This window comes from Brienomyrus brachyistius, chromosome 20 (genome assembly GCF_023856365.1).
Source record: "Brienomyrus brachyistius isolate T26 chromosome 20, BBRACH_0.4, whole genome shotgun sequence".
Classification (NCBI taxonomy): Eukaryota; Metazoa; Chordata; class Actinopteri; order Osteoglossiformes; family Mormyridae; genus Brienomyrus; species Brienomyrus brachyistius.
The window spans coordinates 2,564,823-2,584,049 of NC_064552.1; the positions used below are offsets into that span (position 1 = coordinate 2,564,823).

Below are 19,227 nucleotides of genomic sequence, written 5' to 3' on the forward strand. Positions count from 1 at the left end.
ATTTATTTTCTTTCTGATTTTATGTTTACATCTAAAAAATAAACAGAAAACATGCCATTTTAGATGATATTATTAATTTGTAAAAAATTATTTACAATTTTAGATTTCTCCAAAAGATCTAGTTGTCAGTCTTGTCCAGAAAGGGCCGCAATGAATAAAGTTTTTTGCTACAACTCCTCAATTATATTACTAATCAGAAGACTGAGGAGTCCTCACATGTGGGTTTGAACAGCTGACCTAAAGGTTACCCCAGCAACCTGTATACACACTGGCCCTTTGCAGATACTATTGCCCACCCCTAATTTTGAGGATGTAGATGAATGAAGACTATAAGGATGGAGATTTGGCCAGCAAAGCAGCACCTTGGTCTGCCCTCAGGAGACCAAACGTTAACGCTGAAGCGGTAGCGGATTAAAAGACAATTAGCCTTGAGGAGACTCCCCAGCCTGTGCGCAGTTAAAATGTGTCCCTCCTGCAACACAAACACGAAATGCATGACGTTACTTAGCTCCCTGAATTTGGTCCCTCACCCCAGTCCCTGGGGGTCAGGTGGTGAGCTTGTTTCATAACTATGCCTTTGCAGAGCCCCAGGGTCACGGGACATTTCTGGCTCATTATTGCTTTATCATAACAATACAACACGGCGACTCGTGGTTTGTAAGCCGTTTGTTCGCCGGGAGACTATGCTGACATTTGGTTTCTGATAAAAACGCGGAACTGGCACTTGAACTGCAGAAATGTAATTCCAGATTTTGCGGGGAAAAAATATTTTAGCAATTTCTACACACTTTGTTTTAGGACTCTTGAATTTTTGCACATGTTCAAGGAGTCGAAGGTGCCTCCCGAAAAAGTGAAATGTGTGAAATGTGTGTATCATCCGGGACACCGAGGAGCAGCACTGGCTCGCAAATACACCTGATTCATGTCCAATTCATTTAACCGACATCAAAGCTGGAGCAACAGCACAAAATTATGTAAATGCAAAGTGTAGACTGGCTACCAAACTGAACTGAAAAGGACAAATAACACAAGTGTACGAACTGGCACCTTCCCAGAACTAATGAAGTTGTGTCTCTAGGATTGTGCTTGAACTGAGAATCAGAGCTGTGATGATAATCAATCTCCAATTAGTTAAGACCAAACATACGTCTACACAGCGGCCATTAGGCTGCAGCCATTATGAAATGTTACCTACATGCAATTACAGAACTGGCACTTACAACCAAAATCAAAGGGTATTGTCAACAGATGTGATCACGGCGTGCAGAGAAGCTCATTCCGTTTATGAATGCTGGCCGGGACACGCCGCATGCTGGACGGGACACGCCGCAGGCTGGACGGGACACGCCGCATGCTGGACGGGACACGCCGCATGCTGGACGATATTATGGTATAAATGAAGATCTGACTTGTGGTTCACAAGGACTTCTGGAAGAGCGGACAGGCTATTGGACCTTAGTAGGAATCCCCCAACAGGTCCCATGTCATGTTCTGAAGGGTCACATAGTCTTTGGACTGATGCATCGCTGATATTTAGACCCGAAGATCCGAGGCATGGTGCAGGTGCTCCGGTCCGAAACCCACTTGTAACGGCTAGAAAAGTCTACTGGGTTTGAAAATCCATTTTGTTGTTATATTACAGCATTGTTTCTTTAAAGCCCATCTATGACATTTAGTTTTAAACCGTCGAAGTCGGTTGAAGATTAGTATAGCCCAGAATCATTCTTATCTTTGGGTACTTGTCTCATTGACCTTGAAATATGTTAGTCTAAAATTATCACATGATGTTGATACGTGCAAGTCAGCAGAGATTAAACACAAGCTAAGGCCGGAACATCCTGCATGTTTCTCACGGTTGCTCTGGCCTGATTTTGGGCGCGATGTGTCATTTCCCACTGCATGCCATACAGCGTGGAACAGCTTGACGCAGGATTGGTCATCTGCTAATTCTGCCTAACCACTGATAGGCATTCCCGTGAAGTATATAGCTCTGATTTCATTGTCCCCTAAGTTTGAGTAATTAGATATCCAACCTGCAGAAGCAGGCAGTGAATTAAGATGACAAAACACAAACCAGCTTGGCACTTTAACACAGGAAGTGGGAATAACGAGATTTTACCTGGTGAGCCTGCACTGCGGTTGCCATGACAGTAACCGGCTAGCAGGCTAAAGGTGATGTCATGACAGGAAAATACTCCCCGCAAGCTTTTTACATATATACTGAATTATTATACTAAAATACATTTTAAGCATGGATACTGAAGAACATCTATTGAAAGAATTGTTCTAAAAAGAAGAGACTTGCTGAGCATCCAAATTTTTTTCTGGCGTTGATTGAAAAATAAACAGAATAGCGAGGTATGTGGGGTTTAGCAGCCGTTTTCTGACTCTTTGTGTTTGAGCGGCTGAATTACAAGCTGCCCCAGTTCTCCGCTGACTGCTGGGTCTTGTCGTAACGTATCTGGCCCGTAGCAGCAGGCCCCCCACCCCCTTAACCACACAGGTCTGGCGACTAAAGCACCAGCTCCTTTGCCACCTCCCAGGGGAACTCCTTCCTGCCGAAGTGACCGTAACACGCTGTTCGCTGATAGATCGGCCTCTTGAGCTCCAGGTCCCTGAGACACAGAGAGTACTTTGGTTACCGTGGTAAGGATCTGATGATGCAATCAGGTGCATGATGAGATAGCAGGGTGACACACTAGCGGTACAAGGCCAAAGCATCCATCCATGTTCTGAAACTTCTTGTCCTGTTCAGGGTTACAGGGGCTCCAGAGCCTGTCTCATAAGCTACAGGCGCAAGGCAGGGAACAACCCAGGATGGGGCGTCAACCCATCACAGGGCACATTCACATACCGGTCACGCACACAAGTGCACCTTCGGGCAATTTGGAAACTCCAGTTCACCACAGCATATTTCTGGACTGTGGGGGGAAACCATGGAAACCTCACAACGACATGGGGAGAAGATGCAAACTCCACATACATGGAGCTACGGCAGAGACTTGAACCTGGGTCCCACTGCACTACTGTGCTACCGTACTGCCCCTATTATTATTATTATTATTATTATTATTATTATTATTATTATTAGTTGCTAGTCATTGTAGTGGAAATATCTGCTTTTAACTGCAGCAGGAGAAGCTGATCCCTAAGATATCACAAGGTTGACCTACACCTGCAACACACATAAAAGTGGGAAGCAGAGAATGAACTCGTTCTCCGGAGCCCACCTGACAATGACGCCTGGCCGCAGGTCAAAGTTCTTGTGGACGATCTCCAGCAGTTCCTTCTCCGTCTTCTGAGAGGAGCCGTAGGTGAAGAGGGAGATGGACAGGGGGTGGGCCACCCCAATGGCGTAAGATACCTGCACGGTGCAAAAAAGGGTCGCGTCACATGCCCAGTCTGCATCACATGCGCTGCGGTATAAAGTGCTTGGATATCAGCCATGCGTCCATTTGACTAATCGGAAATTCACGGCCAGCAAAAGTTGGAATCCTAGCTCTTCATTTACTGTACTATGTGTTATATTAGAGTAATAGATATGTATTCCACACAATTCCATGGAAATACAGCAATAGGAGTCAAATACCCCCCCCCCAAGTTGATGGCACTGCTAAACCTCACCTGCACCAGCACCCTCTTGCACAGCTTGGCCTGGACCAGTGACTTAGCAACCCAGCGAGCTGCGTAAGCAGCAGACCGGTCAACCTTGGTGTAGTCCTTCCCGGAGAAGGCGCCGCCACCGTGAGCCCCCCACCCCCCGTACGTGTCCACGATGATCTTCCTGCCAGTCACACCGGCGTCTCCCTGCCAACAGGAAAACCTCCCGTGTCACAGCGGCCTACGATCCACTAGAGGGTCTCCTCAACGCACCTCCATTCTCCCTCAACATTTTGGATCACAGTGCATAGATGATAATGCAACATCAAGCATGTTCTTGATGTGATGGGGGGGTATCATGGTGGCTGAGTCACCTGGGGTCCGCCAATGACAAAGCGGCCGCTGGGCTGCAGGTGATATACGGTCCTATCATCCAGGTACTTGGCCGGCACCACTGCCTTGATGACCTTCTCCTTCAGGATCTGCTTCTGCTCCTCCAGCGAGACATCTTCATCGTGCTGCACGGAGATCACCACTGTGTGAACCCTCTTGGGCACCACCGCACCTTGCTCCTGGGTGTAGTGCACTGTAACCTGGAAGGAGGGAGACGGCTGTGCTCACTGTCACATTCGGCACTTGGCCACTTGGTATGGCCTCGAGAAATATATGCATGATTGGATATTTGCCATCCATGTAAGCTCTGAAATAAGGCTTTCCAAACCAGGTCACACTGTTGCAGAGTTGGAAGCTCAGGATGAAACCTTAGAAACCTTAGGCCTCGCTAGCTATGGACACTTGTGTATCTCATTCATTGGGCTCCCGATCTAAGGAATCTGAAGAACTCCAAAATAGCACCAGGGTTCCAGTTTCCAAGCCAGGTCAAACTGAGTGTTGGCGCTCTTCGAAATGCCAGGGGGCTGAGCAACAGGTGAATGTTTCCCGGAATCTCCATTCCTTACGAGGTCGCTTGCAGTCCATCCCACCCACTCGTCAGAGAGATCCAAATACGAGGGGCTTTCCTGGCAGAACACATTTCGGCAGCCTTCTGAATCGCTGGGGCTGTCTTACTATGGACATGCTAACTGCAGTAGCTCACCCATAATTCAGCATTACTGCCACTATCTCGATCCACGATGTGCAATGATCTTCCAAAACATCACTGCAATCTAGAATAGAAAGCAGCTTGTCAGTACAACTGCTCCCACCTGGGTTTGGACTCTGGTACCTGAGTTTTGGAGTCCGGACGAAGCCAAGGGATGGTGCCATCCCGCCTGAGCTCTGCCATCTTAGAATTGAGTTTGTGGGCGAGGATGATGGTGAGAGGCATGCTCTCCTCAGTCTCGTCAGTGGCATAGCCGAACATAAGACCCTGCATGAAGTCCAAGCAACAGGATTAGACTGTATGACTAGCCAGAGGTACCCAAAGGATTTGTTTAAGCAGGGAACCACTAACTGCTATCTCTCTACATGATGACTAATCAGTTTTCATGGTCCAGATCTGCGATGACCCTACACTATCTTGGACAAGACACAGGTATCCTTATAATTTCATTGGCTGTCTGAAGGGGTGTGGCTATCTCAGAAGAAGAGTCAGGTGACCCGGTTTGTGTGTTGATTTGATCCTCCTCTCCCTTATCCATGAGTGAGGACATAGATGCATTCTGTGGTTTCCTGGCTTACAGTAAAGCTGACTTGATCTTAATGCGCCCCAGAAATCCTGCTTCGGTGTATTTCAGACCTTACCTGGTCACCGGCACCAATGTCCTCCTCATCTCGGTCTATGTGGACCCCCTGGGCGATGTCTGGAGACTGCTGCTCCAGGGCCACCAGCACATTACAGGTCTTGTAGTCAAAGCCTAAAGGCAGACGGAGAAGCTGAAGAAAGGGGTCCCTCCCTAAATCAAGGTTCCCCAATCCCCTAGGGCCAGAATCCAACAAAGTTGGATTTCCCTGCTCAAACATACCGTAATCAGTTACCAATCTATCAAATGCGTGTGTCTGAGCAGCGAAATCCGCACACTCTTTTACAAAGTGACCCTCCAGGACCCGAACTGGGGAAGCCTGCCCAGAATCCACAGGGTTACAACATTAAAAAGTTTCAGTGTCTTCAAAGAAATTTCTGGGTGACATAAAACCACTTGATTTCTAACAAGGGAACACAAAGTTCATTGTAATATGCTGGATTATGGATCAAACACTGGAATTAAACCCAGGCCCAGAAGCTTAAAGGAGGAATGTCTGATCAAAACCAAAAATTTGCTTCATTCTCATACAACTTTCTTGAAGCTGCACTGGGACATCGTGAACTGGCCGGACGCGTCCTCAGCCCCACAAACTCACACCTTTCTCGGAGTTGTCGTAGCCGATCTGCTTGATTGTGTCTCTCACCACCTTCTGGTAGTCTACGTTGGCTCTAGATGTGATCTCTCCACAGAGCAGCACCATGCCTGTCTTGCACACCGTTTCTGCAAGCCGTGCCATATCATCCATTCAGAGCCAACTCAAATCCCAAAGGTCCAATCCCTGCCAAGTGTTGGTGAAGCGAGGTCTGCACAAACTCACCACAAGCGACCTTGGCATCCGGATCCTGTTTCAGATGTGCGTCCAGCACAGCATCACTTATCTGGTCACAGATTTTGTCTGGAACGGGACAAAAGGGGGATATCTCACTAATATGCCTAAGTGGGAGAGTAACTGGCGCAGCTCAGCTGTTCTTCCTGCAGGGGGTGGCAGGGAGCATCATTTTGCTGTTCCATGTTTGCAGTTTTTCTCCCAGTGTAAAATCAATAAGAGATCTGAATAAAGTTCAGATGCAGTCTGCTTATCTGCCCTTTGGTACTGCAGGGAAAAAACTCGGATAGCTGACACATTTTCAGTAAAACCTATATTAACAAAAAAACACAAAAACAAGGACCTCTGTTGGGCAACAGTAAGCCTGTTATGTATCCTGCTAGAGGTTAGCGTGATAGCTCTGCCTGTCTGCCTCTTTTTTACATGATTATACATCACTAAGCAGAAGGCAGATCCTGTAAAACACCAGCGGTTCTGATGAGAAGTTGGTAATCTTTACCCAAGTATCTGAGGCAGTGACACGAACCTGACAAAAGGGGGTGCTGTGGTGACCATTTCACTGGTGGGGTAATAGATGCCAGGAGGTGTTTATGCTTCAGAGCCATCAGAACATCCAAAATTAGACTCAAACACGTGTGTTCATATGTGCACATACTCATAACTACATGTGTTGATGCTAAGGCTGAAATATGTTGACCCTGCCAGATTAATATCCATAACATAACAGAAGTACATTACTAGCCTAACCAGTTAAACAAGGTTCCAGCCCTTCCTGTATGTCAGAATACTGGGGTACAGGTGAGGACACTGACACCTTAAGGGTAGTGGGGCTTGGATGAGCAGGTGTTGGGCAAAGACCTGTGTCTGTACAAGATGCAGTGTGTTTAGGGTGAGGTGTGTGTATGTGTGAGTGAAGAACGCCTGAAAGACTATGTGTGTGTATTTGTGTGTGTGTGTGTGGGGGGGGGGTGTAAGCTGTAAATATTTGTGCATAGTAGTATTTTAATGCATTGACCTAAGACTGTAACCAAAACCCCTGTCCAACACTCTCGCACCCACACACACACACACACATGTTGAGTAAACATATCTTTATGGGAACCACTCATTCATTTCTATGGGAAAAATTCTAATGCTAACTATGACAACCTTAACCCCCATCCAAGCCCTAACCATAACCAGAGGTAAAGAGCTTTCGCATTTTTAGTTTTTTCATTGCAGTCACAGATTTTTATTAAATTGAGTTTTCCCTTATGGGGACCAGGAAACTGGACCACATAAGGGAAAAGAAACGGATATTTATCACGTTATGGGGACATTGTGTCCCCATAAGGTAAGGTATACCCGCTCACACACACACACACACACACACACGCATGCACACACAGAAACACAGAAACACACACACATACTCTCTCACACACACACCATGTCACAGTACTACCATTTGACTGGACACTTCCCTGTCAATAAAATACTACCTCCAGCAATTGACAGGCTGGTAAACTCTGTCCTGTCCAACTAGTCACCAACCAAAGAGGTAACCAGCCTCCAGCTTCTGCAGAAAGCTACAACTAAGCAGGCTTTTCCTGGCAGCATGCTCGGGGGGGGGGGGGGGGGGGTCTCACTCACCGGGGTGGCCCTCTCCCACAGATTCTGACGTGAACATGAAGGATCCGTCATCGTGCAGGGCGTCGTACAGGCCGTCCACTGGCCCGTTCATGGCTGCAGACTGCGGCGCTTGGCAGAGTGAAAGCGAAAAAACACAGGAACCAAGAACAAAGGCTAAAGGAACAGGCTGGAATTCCTTCTTCTCTGCAGGCAGAGAGGCAGCACGCGAGATTCCCCACTGCCCCCGGGGTACACGCTCTACGAAAGCTCGCACGGCTCGCTGCTGGTCCGTCACACGAGTCTCTGCCCGCGACGCAGGCCCTATATATGGCCAAAAGAAAACACACATGCGGGTCATGTGAATGCGCGGGGCAGACCATTCCATGTAGAGGGTGGGGGTGGGGGAGCAGGGAGGGCCATTCAAACTTTGGGGGAAATCTTTCGTTTAACCCCTCAAGTGCCATGCTTGCTTTCTTAGCACCTACCCCGAGAATATGGCTGTATTGTCCCAGGGGGTGGGAGAAGACGACTGTGATATTAACTCTCTCTGTCACCTTCTCATTTCGCTTCATTGCGACCAAGTCTTGGTGAAGGGGCAAGGTTCACACCAGCCTGGCCATTTCAGGCCACCGTCAAGCTCGACCTGGACAGGCAGGGGAGAAAACTGCAGTGTGACACCAGCCGTGGCGTTGACACCACTTTCATGTGCTGTAATTAACTGGAGAGTGAAGATACAGACTCTACTCTATCTCAGCTGGCTGGGGAGAAGGAAGTCTGTAAAAACAGGAAGCTGATTTCCTTACTGTTTATAGTAGGAAAAGGTTTCAGAAGCAGGCATCTCCGAGAAGGATCACGATGACACTGCTAACGCCTTTCATTTGCCAACGCAGGTAGTGACAGATGGTACCGTGACCTTGAAAGATCATCATAAAACATAATACAGGCTTCAGAATAACAGAAGGTGAACACAGGAGTTAGACACGCTGCTGTATTTATGAATGACTATGCTAGATCAAAGATTAACGACCAACAACGATGGTGAAGACATGGACACAGGTGGCAAAACGTTGTCACCCTCTGCTATTTAAATCATCTAGCTGAGTGGAAAGGAAGAATCTGTAGGGTCAGGAGGTGAACTGAGCTCCTCAGTATGCGGTTGGTTATGGTAAGTCTATCTGAGTCATGGGCACTGACCTGCCAGGGCAGGGTTAGGTGAAGTAGTCGCATGAGTTTTATTCTCTTGTCTTGCACTGTTTTCTTTCCTGTTCTCTGTCTTAGATTTTGAAAACTACTTATGCCAGTGCTTTGAGTGTGACTGCACTGCGCTGCACTGCACTGACGTCACTAATGTCAGGATCTGTCCCTGCCTCTTCCCATTCTTTCCACCATTTTCCCATTTGGTGTCAGTGGCCATCCAGTTTTCCTGGTCTTTCCCAGGATTCCTATTATGTTTCCCCGCTCCCCAGGCAACCATGTGGCTGAATGGAGCAAGTGGGCGTCTGGGACCCAGGCAACCCTGCTGGCATGGGTTGTCGGACATTGTGTGCCCCAAAATTGTTGTGTATAACCTTGTTAGTTACGTATTTATGTATTTCTGTACGGATCCTTGTTTTGGTACCTTTGTAGTTACCCCTGTTTGTATCTAGTCTGTGGTAATGTTCTATAATCTATGTTTCTAATGTTTGAGTAAGTGGAGTTTGTTAATTACCCTCACCTGTGTCTTGTTACTCCTACTGCCTCGTGTTTGGTTACTTGTCATAGCCCACGTCTGTTCCTTGTCTATTCTTCTGTTGGTCATTGTGCGTTTGTAGATTTTGTAGATGTTGCGGATGTTGAATGTGATTCTTGTAAGTGTGTCTTGCTCGTCTTTCCTTTGCGTTCAGTTCTAGCCACTTATTAGTCCAGTTCTTTAAAAAGGGCTATTTTCCAGTCTCCTACAAACCTTAATGGGAAAGGGTAGCAGGCCAAAGATGGACCTTGGTGATACCCTCATACCCTGTGCCCAGGATAAGGGGCGTCGCCAATGCTGTTGTTGTTAAATCACATTCTGTATCCTTCTCTCATCGGTTACTGTGTCCCAGCTATTGACACAGCACATGTTCCAGGTTTGCTCCCCATTATGTACACAACCTGCCTCCAGTCCCAGCACTTTCAGTGACGCCGGTGCCACCTCACGCATCACTCATACCTCGACTGAGTGGCCATGTGCTCACCCATCGGAGGTGGACCTCCAACAACGTCCTCAGGCGTGTCCAATCAGAGCCAAAAGCCTCAGTGAAAGGGCCCAGCTGGATCCCTCTGGTCCTGGAACTCAAGGCTACCAACCAGAAATGTGTATGACTTTGTGTTTACTCACTTGTGAAATCGGTTTCCAAAGCCCAGCTTACTTGGCTTGCTCGGTTCAAAGGACATTGAACAAGGTCTAAAAGCAGCCTTGAGGCTGCAGATAGAACCGTCTGTGATGTCAAGCCATTAACCATTACCTTCATTTCAGGACTTGGAAATAAAAGCCTACGACTTCTTTTCCTTTCAGTGCCAGACTGAGAAGCTGGGCTTCCCTGCCATAATGTGGTTTTCACAGTATTAGATATACCACCTTAAATGTTACTTGGAAGAATTGTTTCCTTTACAATCACTCTGTGAACTGAGGCCCATCTCTTGGCTGCTAATGGAGAACCACGGTTTACAGCTTCATGCTCTCAGGATCCTTCTTTGCTTCAATGCTCCTGTTTGATTGATGGGTGAAACCGAGGGCTGTTCACCGTAGCTTCCCTGCCGTTCATCTCTGAGCACTGCAGCAATCATGTGGGCTGAGTGTATATCACCGTATGTCTTGGTGGGGCAGCACCCGCAGAAGTAGGTGGGGTGGGAATCTTCGCCCCTGATTGGCCGTCTGGCTGTGACACACCCTCTGGAATAGTTGTGTATGTGTCTGGGGCAAACAGTCTTTCAGTTATCGCAGCCTGACAGATCTGAATGTTTCCATGACCTGAAATGAACTCCTCAGCTGGATTCTATGCCAGCAAGAGCCTGAAATGTAACCCCTGATCTATCTCTATGTCACCCATGTCATAAATTCACTCAATAATGGGTCATCCTGTGATGTGAGACTCAACTCACCTCCTCCAATATTAGCTTACAGTAAATCACACATCAAGCTTAGAGACAAAGACTGGAAAATGTTTTCAGGTAATATACAAACCAAAACTTTGTTTTTCTCTCCCCCTCAGATTAATCATTGACCATCGAGTCACCAACGGCATCCTCCTCTAAGTGCCGCATGCGTGTCTGACTCCCAGTGCAGGACTGCCAGCTTTGGTCAGCGGGCTCTTGTGAGATTTTCAGTTCGAGGCAAATCTGCACATACATGTACACACAATTTACATATATGCGACAGTTTTATCACCTTGTAAATAGTCTGTAGGGATTGCAGGCTACCCCAAAGATTTTGATGTAGGTATTTTTAGGTTTATAATGGAATAATGGGGATTTGCTGTAAAATTTCATGCATGAGCATGAATGTCTGAAAGTTTGAGTGTCACGCCAGATGTGTGAGAGTTGGCATCCCTGCCAGTGTGCCACACAGAACCTACTCTGGGACTTACAGTCAACCACAATCACAGTTGACGGAGCCCAAACTCTGTTCATACGTTTTCTGACTTTCAAGCTCACAGAAGAAACAGCAAACCTGCATTATCCCATTATAAACATAAAATTAACTACATCAGAAGTGTTGGGGTAGTTTGCAAATCATACAGACTATTTGCAAAGCAACAACACTTACATACATGTGAATGCGTGTGCAGACTCGTCTCAAACTGAAAATCTCACGCCAGCCAGGTGACCAAAGTTGATGACACTGCACGCTAGCTTTCCACACATCTCAGACCGATCGAGCTAAACTAGCCAGGGACCCCCGGTTGTCATTTGGGAACCAGTGAGAACATTAAAATGTCGGATTAAAACAATGCAGTTAGCGTGGAAATCCATCAACCTGTCAGTTCTGGTAATAAGCCCTTGGGGAGGCTTATAGCTGAGGCTGGGTACAGGCTAGATGAGCTCAGAGCAGGGATCTCCTTTCCTACTGCCTCTCCAGCAGCAAAACTGCAGCAGCTGCGGGGTGAGGTCTCACGCACCAGCACCCCTCAGCACATTCCTCCCCTGGCCAAAGGCGGCGCTGCCCGTGCCCTTGCCTTCTCTGGTTTCATCCATCTCCAGTTGGCCGTTCCCGGCACACCCAGAGTCCGGCCAGTTGACATAATTGTCGATATTAACTTTTACACTGCGAGTTTATTTAACTGTCTTAGACTAACGACTTTAGAGAACAGTTGAATTCGCATTTACGGTCAGCTGCATCAGGTATCTCACTGTGCTGTGCCGTACCATGCACAAGTAACTAATACTGAGCCCGACTGATGCAGCACACAGGGTCCTAATTTTACTCATTGTGCGACACTGGAATTAAACGAAGAGTTGAACTGAGAACGTGTTATTTAATCGATCACTGATTCTTGTTTAGTTATATAGGTACGCTGATGCAGGCTGTGCTGGTCGAAAGCTGTGTGACATGCAGAGTTTTGTTAAGTGACGTTAATTTACTTGGTCTTTGAGTAATAACGAGAAGCTATTTACAAAAAATAAGTTAACAACCTTATTCAGTAACAAACTAAAACAACGCAAACGGTTTTTATTGAAATTCAATGAAAGTAAAACTGACAAAACTATAACATTATAAAATATATTTATTTTTGTTTTATCAGAGGGGAATTTTATTGTGGGGAAGAGAAAGGCCGCGACACCGTTTCCATGGAGACCAAAGCCGTTTCGGACGCCGCTGGATCCTTCAGTATAAAAACGCTGCGGTAACATGTGCGTTTAGAAAGCTTTCGGTAGCGTAGGTTTTAAAAACATTAATGACGCTGTGTGTAGATTATATTTTACATTCTGATGCTTAGGTTAACAAACGTAAAACTCTGAACTAAAGAGCTACTCGACTCATCGATTTGCGAAATCTGGGCGAGTTTGTAACAGACACATTTGTAATTTAATAAGGTTATATATTAAGAAATGTAAAGTTATTTGGCTATCCATTGTTAAAAAGTGTTAACTACTTTGCTCAGCTACATATATACCTTTAATCTCGTCTATGATTTAGTAATACATTGCCAAGATGGACACGGAGTACCTGAAAAACAGCATTGGTAAATGTTTAGTGGAAGGATTGGCGGAGGTAGTGGAGCAGCGACCCATGGACCCCATCGAGTTCCTGGCCCAGTGGATTTACAAATACCGAGAAAACCGGGACTACGAGAGAGAAGTGAGTGTTATATGTCGGGACGGTAATACTGAAATTCTGCCACTTGGAGGCAGTCGCGATACACGGCACCGTGTGAGAGCCATGAGGCAGATGTGATGTATACTGTATGGACAGGTGGCTAAAATGCCAGGCAAAACCAGTCAATAGCAGCAGACAGAATTAGAATTAGAATTAGCTGTTTGAATAACTATACATTTAATTTATTCTGCTAGTACTAGGGTCATTTAAATTCCTGGAAGGAAAAACACCATTTTATAAGTAGGTTTAATTACAATTACAAAGCAGCCAAAGCTGTATGGGACTGTGTGTGATTCTGAATGACTGCAGTGAAGCAGCAATGACAGGACGTTTGTTAATAAAGGGCAAAGTCGGGGTGTAGGGCTGCGAGAAGCTCTCTGAAAGAGAACGTTAAGCGGATGTAAAACAGCGGGTTTCATTCTCCTCAGAGGAAGGCGTACCAGAGGGAGCTGGACGAGGCTAGAGCTGAGGCCGAACGCCGGAGGAAGATGCGGGAGGAGGAGGAGGAGGAGGAGCAAAGAGTGCATCAGGAGAAGTCAAAGGTGTGCAGGAGCACGAGGCCTTTGTCCTGCAGATAAAAATGAATGTTAGGGCTTTACTGTGTGGTGGACGTCGTCCATGTGCTGCGGGCTGGCAGGGAGAAGCCAGGGCCACATATGAAATTAAGAACATTTGTATACGTGAAAGACACCATAAGCCTGCAGAATACTTTGAAACTAGTCTTGACTGCTAGGTTTTGAGTGCAAAATAACACTAAAACTTCCTTCAGGTTATAATTTGAGTAAGACAGATAGAATATTTATGTAGCATTAGAATGTAGCTGGTATATATTACTTAGTATTAGAATGTAGCTGGTGTATGTTACGTAGCATTAGCATATAGCTGGTGTATGTTACGTAGCATTAGCATATAGCTGGCGTATATTATGTTGTTGTAGGTTGTTGATTCAAATTCCCGGATTGGCAGAGTCACCACTGGGCTCCTCACCGAGGCCTATAAGCCGTAGTTGTGTAGGGCCTGTCTGACCCAGCTTTCAATTGTATGTTGCTTTGGATATTAGCATCTGCTGAATAAATGAAATGTAAATACTTATAGTACTATATGCAGTGTTGGAGAACTTCTAACTTAGGGAATCGGAAAGTAATTCAGTCTTTTGTATTGTCCTGTAATATACACTGCTGGACAGCCTGAGCAGTCTGCGGAACCAGTACCGATACCTGAGAATTCTGTGGGAGAGCCGACCCAGCCAGAGGAATCTGAGGAGCGTGTCTCTCCACAGCCTGATCTGGTGGAGGATGGGGTGCGTTTGTCAGTAATGTTTCCGTTTTGACATTTGACGCTTCAACTGCCTCCTGAGATGTTACTTCGCCTCCGGTCAAAAATGGTCCCTTTTTCGAGTCGCTAGGTAGATGCATCTGTGCCGAGGGGGAAAAGCATGGGAGGCGAAACACTCTGGGACGTAATTCTGACGTCTCATTAAGTGTAGTCTGGCAGTCAGATCGCTGATTATCCAGGACACCATAGGCGTGCACTAAAGACATTTTTCTTACGTTCCGCACCTATATGGTCATTATTTCATCAGTCCTGAGAAAATCGATCATCAAGAAAGAAATGAAACTGAAGTAAGCAACTAGCAACACCCCCACAAGCATAGAAAGGAGGGATTATTTTTTAATAAAACAATGTCCATCATACCAATCAGTTTACAATGTGATTTTTACAATGTACTCATCAAGGCAAATGGAGTTCAGCTTTTCCTGAAATACTCATGACTCCCGCTGCTGAGTAGATGTTAACTGCAGCCTAACTCACTGTTCTTAGGCCTCGGCTGCAGGTCATCCTGGCAATGAGATGCAAGCCGGCCCGTCGCAGGACACTGAGGAAATGCAGGCCATGGCTGCAGGTCATCCTGGCGAAGAGATGCAAGCCGGCCCGTCGCAGGACACTGAGGAAATGCAGGCCTTGGCTGCAGGTCATCCTGGCGAAGAGATGCAAGCCGGCCCGTCGCAGGACACTGAGGAAATGCAGGCCTTGGCTGCAGGTCATCCTGGCGAAGAGATGCAAGCCGGCCCGTCGCAGGACACTGAGGAAATGCAGGCCTTGGCTGCAGGTCATCCTGGCGAAGAGATGCAAGCCGGCCCGTCGCAGGACACTGAGGAAATGCAGGCCTTGTCTGAGCTAGGAAACAAAGAGGTGACACTGGCGACAAACTGAACGGCATCCCGTACTGACAGACAGCATTTATTGCACGTTGCTGTTAGGGTGTGATACTGTAGCTAAATCTGCCATTATATTCCTGCGTTTTTCTTCCTTCTACTTAAAATGACTGCCAAAGTACAATCCTGCTGTGATTCATACCAGTTAGTGAAAAGACATGAATGAAAAACACAGGAGAAATGCATGTAAAAGGGTCTGCAGGTCAGATGAGCAGGGGAATGTTTTATAATGCTGATACTAGAGCAATACATGTTTAGTCTTTGAGCGGCAATTTGAGCAGCAAATTACCCAAAGCACCATTTCCCAGCAACCGAGCAGTGGTAGACATTTCAGGTCCAGAAAGTAAAAATCCAGACCATGATTTTGTTTCAACCCACCAGTGAGTCACAGTCACAGAGTACGCGACTGGGTAGTTGAAACAAAATGTTGGTCTGGATATTTACTTTCTGGACCTGAAATTTCCACCCCTGCAGCTGAGATGCAGGACAGCATCTTGGCAGTTGGGAGAGAGGGGCCCGGAACACACTGGGTACACGGTGCGTGCATCGCGACTGCGTGAACGTTGATTTTAATCTCGGCGCCCATGTTATCAGATTAGAGCAGCACGCTGCCTGTGTGAGACGCGCGTCTCAGGTGCGGCTCATGCAACACGGGTTAGCGCGTCGCATCACCTAGAGAGTTGCAGTGGCATCTATTTCTCATGCATTTGGTAAGCAGTTCTCCGTAAAAACAAACAGACGAAAGATCATTTGATAGTCATACTGACATCATGACAACAACTTGATGTAACTGACACCGTTCACTATACTCTAGGTTACATGTTATAGACATGAATATATATAGATATATATATATATTAATTATTTTAACCATCTTGGCAATTGCATGTTATTAAAGGAGACAGTGGAGTCTACATATGTGTTATATGTCAGAGCAGAAACCCAGTGCAGGTTATAAGTACATATGAGGATAAGTTAACAGGATATCCTCAATGGAGAAAGACAGGGCTTGCAGTAGCAGTGCCACAGCCGCCAGGCACGTGGTACGCAGCCGGTTTGTTCTGGGCCTTGGATTGTCCTGAAACTAACACAACGGGAGGAAGTAGGAGGAGGTGGTGACAGAAGGAGACCTTCCGCTGAGAAATAGTTTGTATTTATACCTTTATTTTCCCCTGAAGACTCCCAACCAGGAGAGAAATCAAGCGGCATCACATGAAACTACTCCAGTCGTGGGTACAGATGCTGCAGCTGACCATCCTGCCGCACGCGATGGGCAAAGAGAGAGCTCAGCTTCGGCCAATGAGGTACAGGGGACACTGTCCAATGAGGCGCGCCACATGCGATAGGCAAAGAGAGAGCTCAGCTTCGGCCAATGAGGTACAGGGGACACTGTCCAATGAGGCGCGCCGCACGCGATGGGCAAAGAGAGAGCTCAGCTTCGGCCAATGAGGTACAGGGGACACTGTCCAATGAGGCGCCTGCATCTGCCTCACCTTTCAGATCAGGACTGACCCATTTGTGTTAAGACCTGAGCTCTGTATCCCAGAACTCTTACTGTTGCCACTGACAGCAGGTGAAACACCTGAAGAAAAAGTCAAGAAAAGAAAATGGATTTAGGAAGCCAGCAGAGAGTGGGGTTTACTGAAGGACTGCTGTCTACCAAACATAACAACTACTTTTCACAAAAGCAAACCACATATTTAGCTAGAGAGATGGTCAACAAAAGATAATGATTCGCAACACTACAAGCAGCAATGTTGCAGATCGACAGATAAGCATGGAGAAGTACTGCTGACTCAACTGATTTTAACCCTAATCTCTCTCTCTCTCTCTCTCTGTCTCCCCCCCCCCCCCCCATCAGACACATAATTCTGAAACCCAGCAAGGCACCGAGTCCACAGGAGCAGATCCAGATCTCGCCACAGATAGCGATGGTCTTCGATCGATTGTGGGTCACCTGGAAATACAGCATGAAGTGGAAACATCTCAGCTTGGACAGGTGTCTTCTGAAGACGAGGTCAAAGAAGAGCTTTGAATGATAACACTCATACCATAACACTCTAACATACCCTTTCAGCTTTAATATACATTAATGACAGACATTATATGATGATAACAAACAAAATTGTATAATCATATAATGTTTGTTATTAATTTTAAGCTGTTAAAGTATGTTATGATGTTAAGGTGTACTTACATGCTGCTGATGAATGTTCTGTGAATGCATTATGAAGGTGCAGTTAATGTAAAGCGTTAGCAATATTAATCATATAAATTGTATAATATTAGATGTAATAAATATAAAATGAAATATAATGCATGGGATCCAGCAGAATACTGTCACTGCCTGGTTATAGTCTGGAAATGACCCAGGGAAAGAAATTCTTCTTCTGGCTAAAATATAGCCTTGGGTAGTCGGCTCCTTCCTGGTGGCAGCTAGAGATGGAGGCAGGGCTGTGATTGGTCCATCATGATGTTAATGCCTCTCCTCATGCAACATGTTAGGTTAGCCAACTAGTTTTTTATGATTGTCTATGCGTTTTTAAAGGATCCTCAGTGCTGTCGTGTTAGCAGACCGCGATACGTTACATCAGTGCACCCCCATCAGAGCAGAGTCAGAAGGTCACCAGAAGGCGTTTAGGCAGGTTTCCTTCCTCAGGTGTCCTCAGGAAGTACGTGTGTCTTCGTGGCAGGGAAGGTGCAGCCAGCTGATTGTGAGATATCTTTTGAGGTAGGACTGCCCTGGAATTTGAAATCCACTAAGTCACACTTGATTAAAACCAGAGTAAGCTCAGTGCTACGTTCCCTGACGCTGGTGATGAGCTCCTGGGTCTTAATGCTTAATTCTCGGAACACCATTTTCACAGGATCTGGAACTCACCCCTGTAAGCTGACTCATCATCTGGGCATAGAGACAAGGGCTTGGGGACACCAGTGCTAGGCATTAGGGCAGGGAATAGATGGAGTCCTAGCTAGATTTAAGAGGGTTTCTTAGAAATTTGCTTATCCATTCTTGCTCTCCGTGAGACACACAGACACAAGGTCATATAGATTCCAAGTAATTTGGAGACCATACTTTTTGGGATTATTGTGTTGAAAGTTCAGCCCTGGCCAATGAATAGCACCCTCATGTATATGCCCTGGAATCTGAGGTAGTGCAGATAGTATCTTCCAAGGATCTGCTGGGTTGGTCCAGAGCAGCACATGTGGGCTTTTCAAGGGCCAGGTGCTCAAATGGGGGAGAAGGGGATGCCCTCTGTAAATCAAAATAAAATCGCCGACCATGGTTGAAATTCGCAAAGCAGGGAGGTGGTCCCCCACCCCCCTGAGTAAGTTTTCTGGGATTATGGCTGATCAAAAAGGGGCAGAACCTCAGAATTGTTCAGGTAAAATGTTCAGGTGTTCAGGCGTCCTGAGCCCCCTCCCCCGTGGCTGACATGATGGCTTGATGTGAATCAGGAGGAACTCTCCAAGCATTCCATGAAGCTGCTTTAGTCCTCTGCCAGTAGGGTATCATTGCTTGGGGGAAGGGTGACCTGTGATTTGTATTTTGTTAACAAATGGAGCCTATTCCCTGGTTCAATGGGATTTCCCTAAATATACCGAAAGAATGCTGGCACAAAATTCATGAATACATGAATCACCAGTTTCCTACACATATGCACCATGAGTTAGAAGTGTACACATTTTTTTTTTCGAGTGGGGATTAGAAAATGCTTTTAAAGCTGATTTTGAAACCAAGAGCAGATATCAAAACCCTCATCTTGTGTTGAAATAGGAGCAGGGTATTTTTCTGTTACGCATCTGTCCCACGAATGAGCGCTGAAGAGATATGATAAGGGTTTGGAACGTGATGCAAAGATGCACTGCACAGTTTGAAATACGTTCTAAGAT

At 46.3% G+C, this 19,227-nt stretch overlaps 2 protein-coding genes across 6 annotated transcripts; one reads left to right on the forward strand and one right to left on the reverse strand.

Moving 5' to 3' along the window:
- Position 1: 1 nt before the first annotated feature.
- LOC125715670 (S-adenosylmethionine synthase) lies at positions 2–8,102 on the reverse strand. Its single transcript, XM_048987475.1, has 9 exons — positions 7,804–8,102; positions 6,163–6,240; positions 5,943–6,065; positions 5,344–5,456; positions 4,826–4,969; positions 3,975–4,193; positions 3,625–3,807; positions 3,231–3,364; positions 2–2,615 (listed from the first exon to the last, which is right to left on the reverse strand). The coding sequence occupies exons 1-9, from the start codon at positions 7,892–7,894 to the stop codon at positions 2,513–2,515; spliced, it is 1,188 nt and encodes a 395-aa protein (XP_048843432.1). The 5' UTR covers positions 7,895–8,102; the 3' UTR covers positions 2–2,512.
- A 3,749-nt stretch (positions 8,103–11,851) lies between these two features.
- On the forward strand, positions 11,852–19,158 carry dydc2 (DPY30 domain containing 2). Of its 5 annotated transcripts, XM_048986665.1 has the most exons (8): positions 11,853–12,141; positions 12,543–12,651; positions 12,938–13,099; positions 13,546–13,659; positions 14,304–14,417; positions 14,939–15,310; positions 16,512–16,637; positions 17,195–19,152. In XM_048986665.1, exons 3-8 carry the CDS (start codon positions 12,953–12,955, stop codon positions 17,366–17,368), a joined length of 1,047 nt encoding a protein of 348 aa, XP_048842622.1. In that variant the 5' UTR covers positions 11,853–12,141; positions 12,543–12,651; positions 12,938–12,952; the 3' UTR covers positions 17,369–19,152. The 5 variants fall into 5 exon arrangements, with proteins under 5 accessions (XP_048842623.1, XP_048842622.1, XP_048842625.1 ...); XM_048986666.1 differs by lacking the exon at positions 12,543–12,651 and having other exon boundaries at positions 11,852–12,141; XM_048986668.1 differs by lacking the exons at positions 11,853–12,141; positions 12,543–12,651 and having other exon boundaries at positions 12,658–13,099; positions 15,077–15,310; positions 17,195–19,158.
- The last annotated feature ends 69 nt before the right edge of the window (positions 19,159–19,227 follow it).

Coding starts and splice junctions, on each gene's coding strand:
- LOC125715670 (XM_048987475.1), bottom strand. CDS start 7,894: ATGAACGGGCCAGTGGACGGCCTGTACGACGCCCTGCACGATGACGGA. Junction 5,457..5,942: donor CTACGACAACTCCGAGAAAG/GTGTGAGTTTGT, acceptor GTCTGCCTTTAG/GCTTTGACTACAAGACCTGT. Junction 4,194..4,825: donor GTCCGGACTCCAAAACTCAG/GTACCAGAGTCC, acceptor CCCTCCTTCCAG/GTTACAGTGCACTACACCCA.
- dydc2 (XM_048986666.1), top strand. CDS start 12,953: ATGGACACGGAGTACCTGAAAAACAGCATTGGTAAATGTTTAGTGGAA. Junction 13,660..14,303: donor TGCATCAGGAGAAGTCAAAG/GTGTGCAGGAGC, acceptor ACTGCTGGACAG/CCTGAGCAGTCTGCGGAACC. Junction 15,311..16,511: donor CTGAGCTAGGAAACAAAGAG/GTGACACTGGCG, acceptor TTTCCCCTGAAG/ACTCCCAACCAGGAGAGAAA.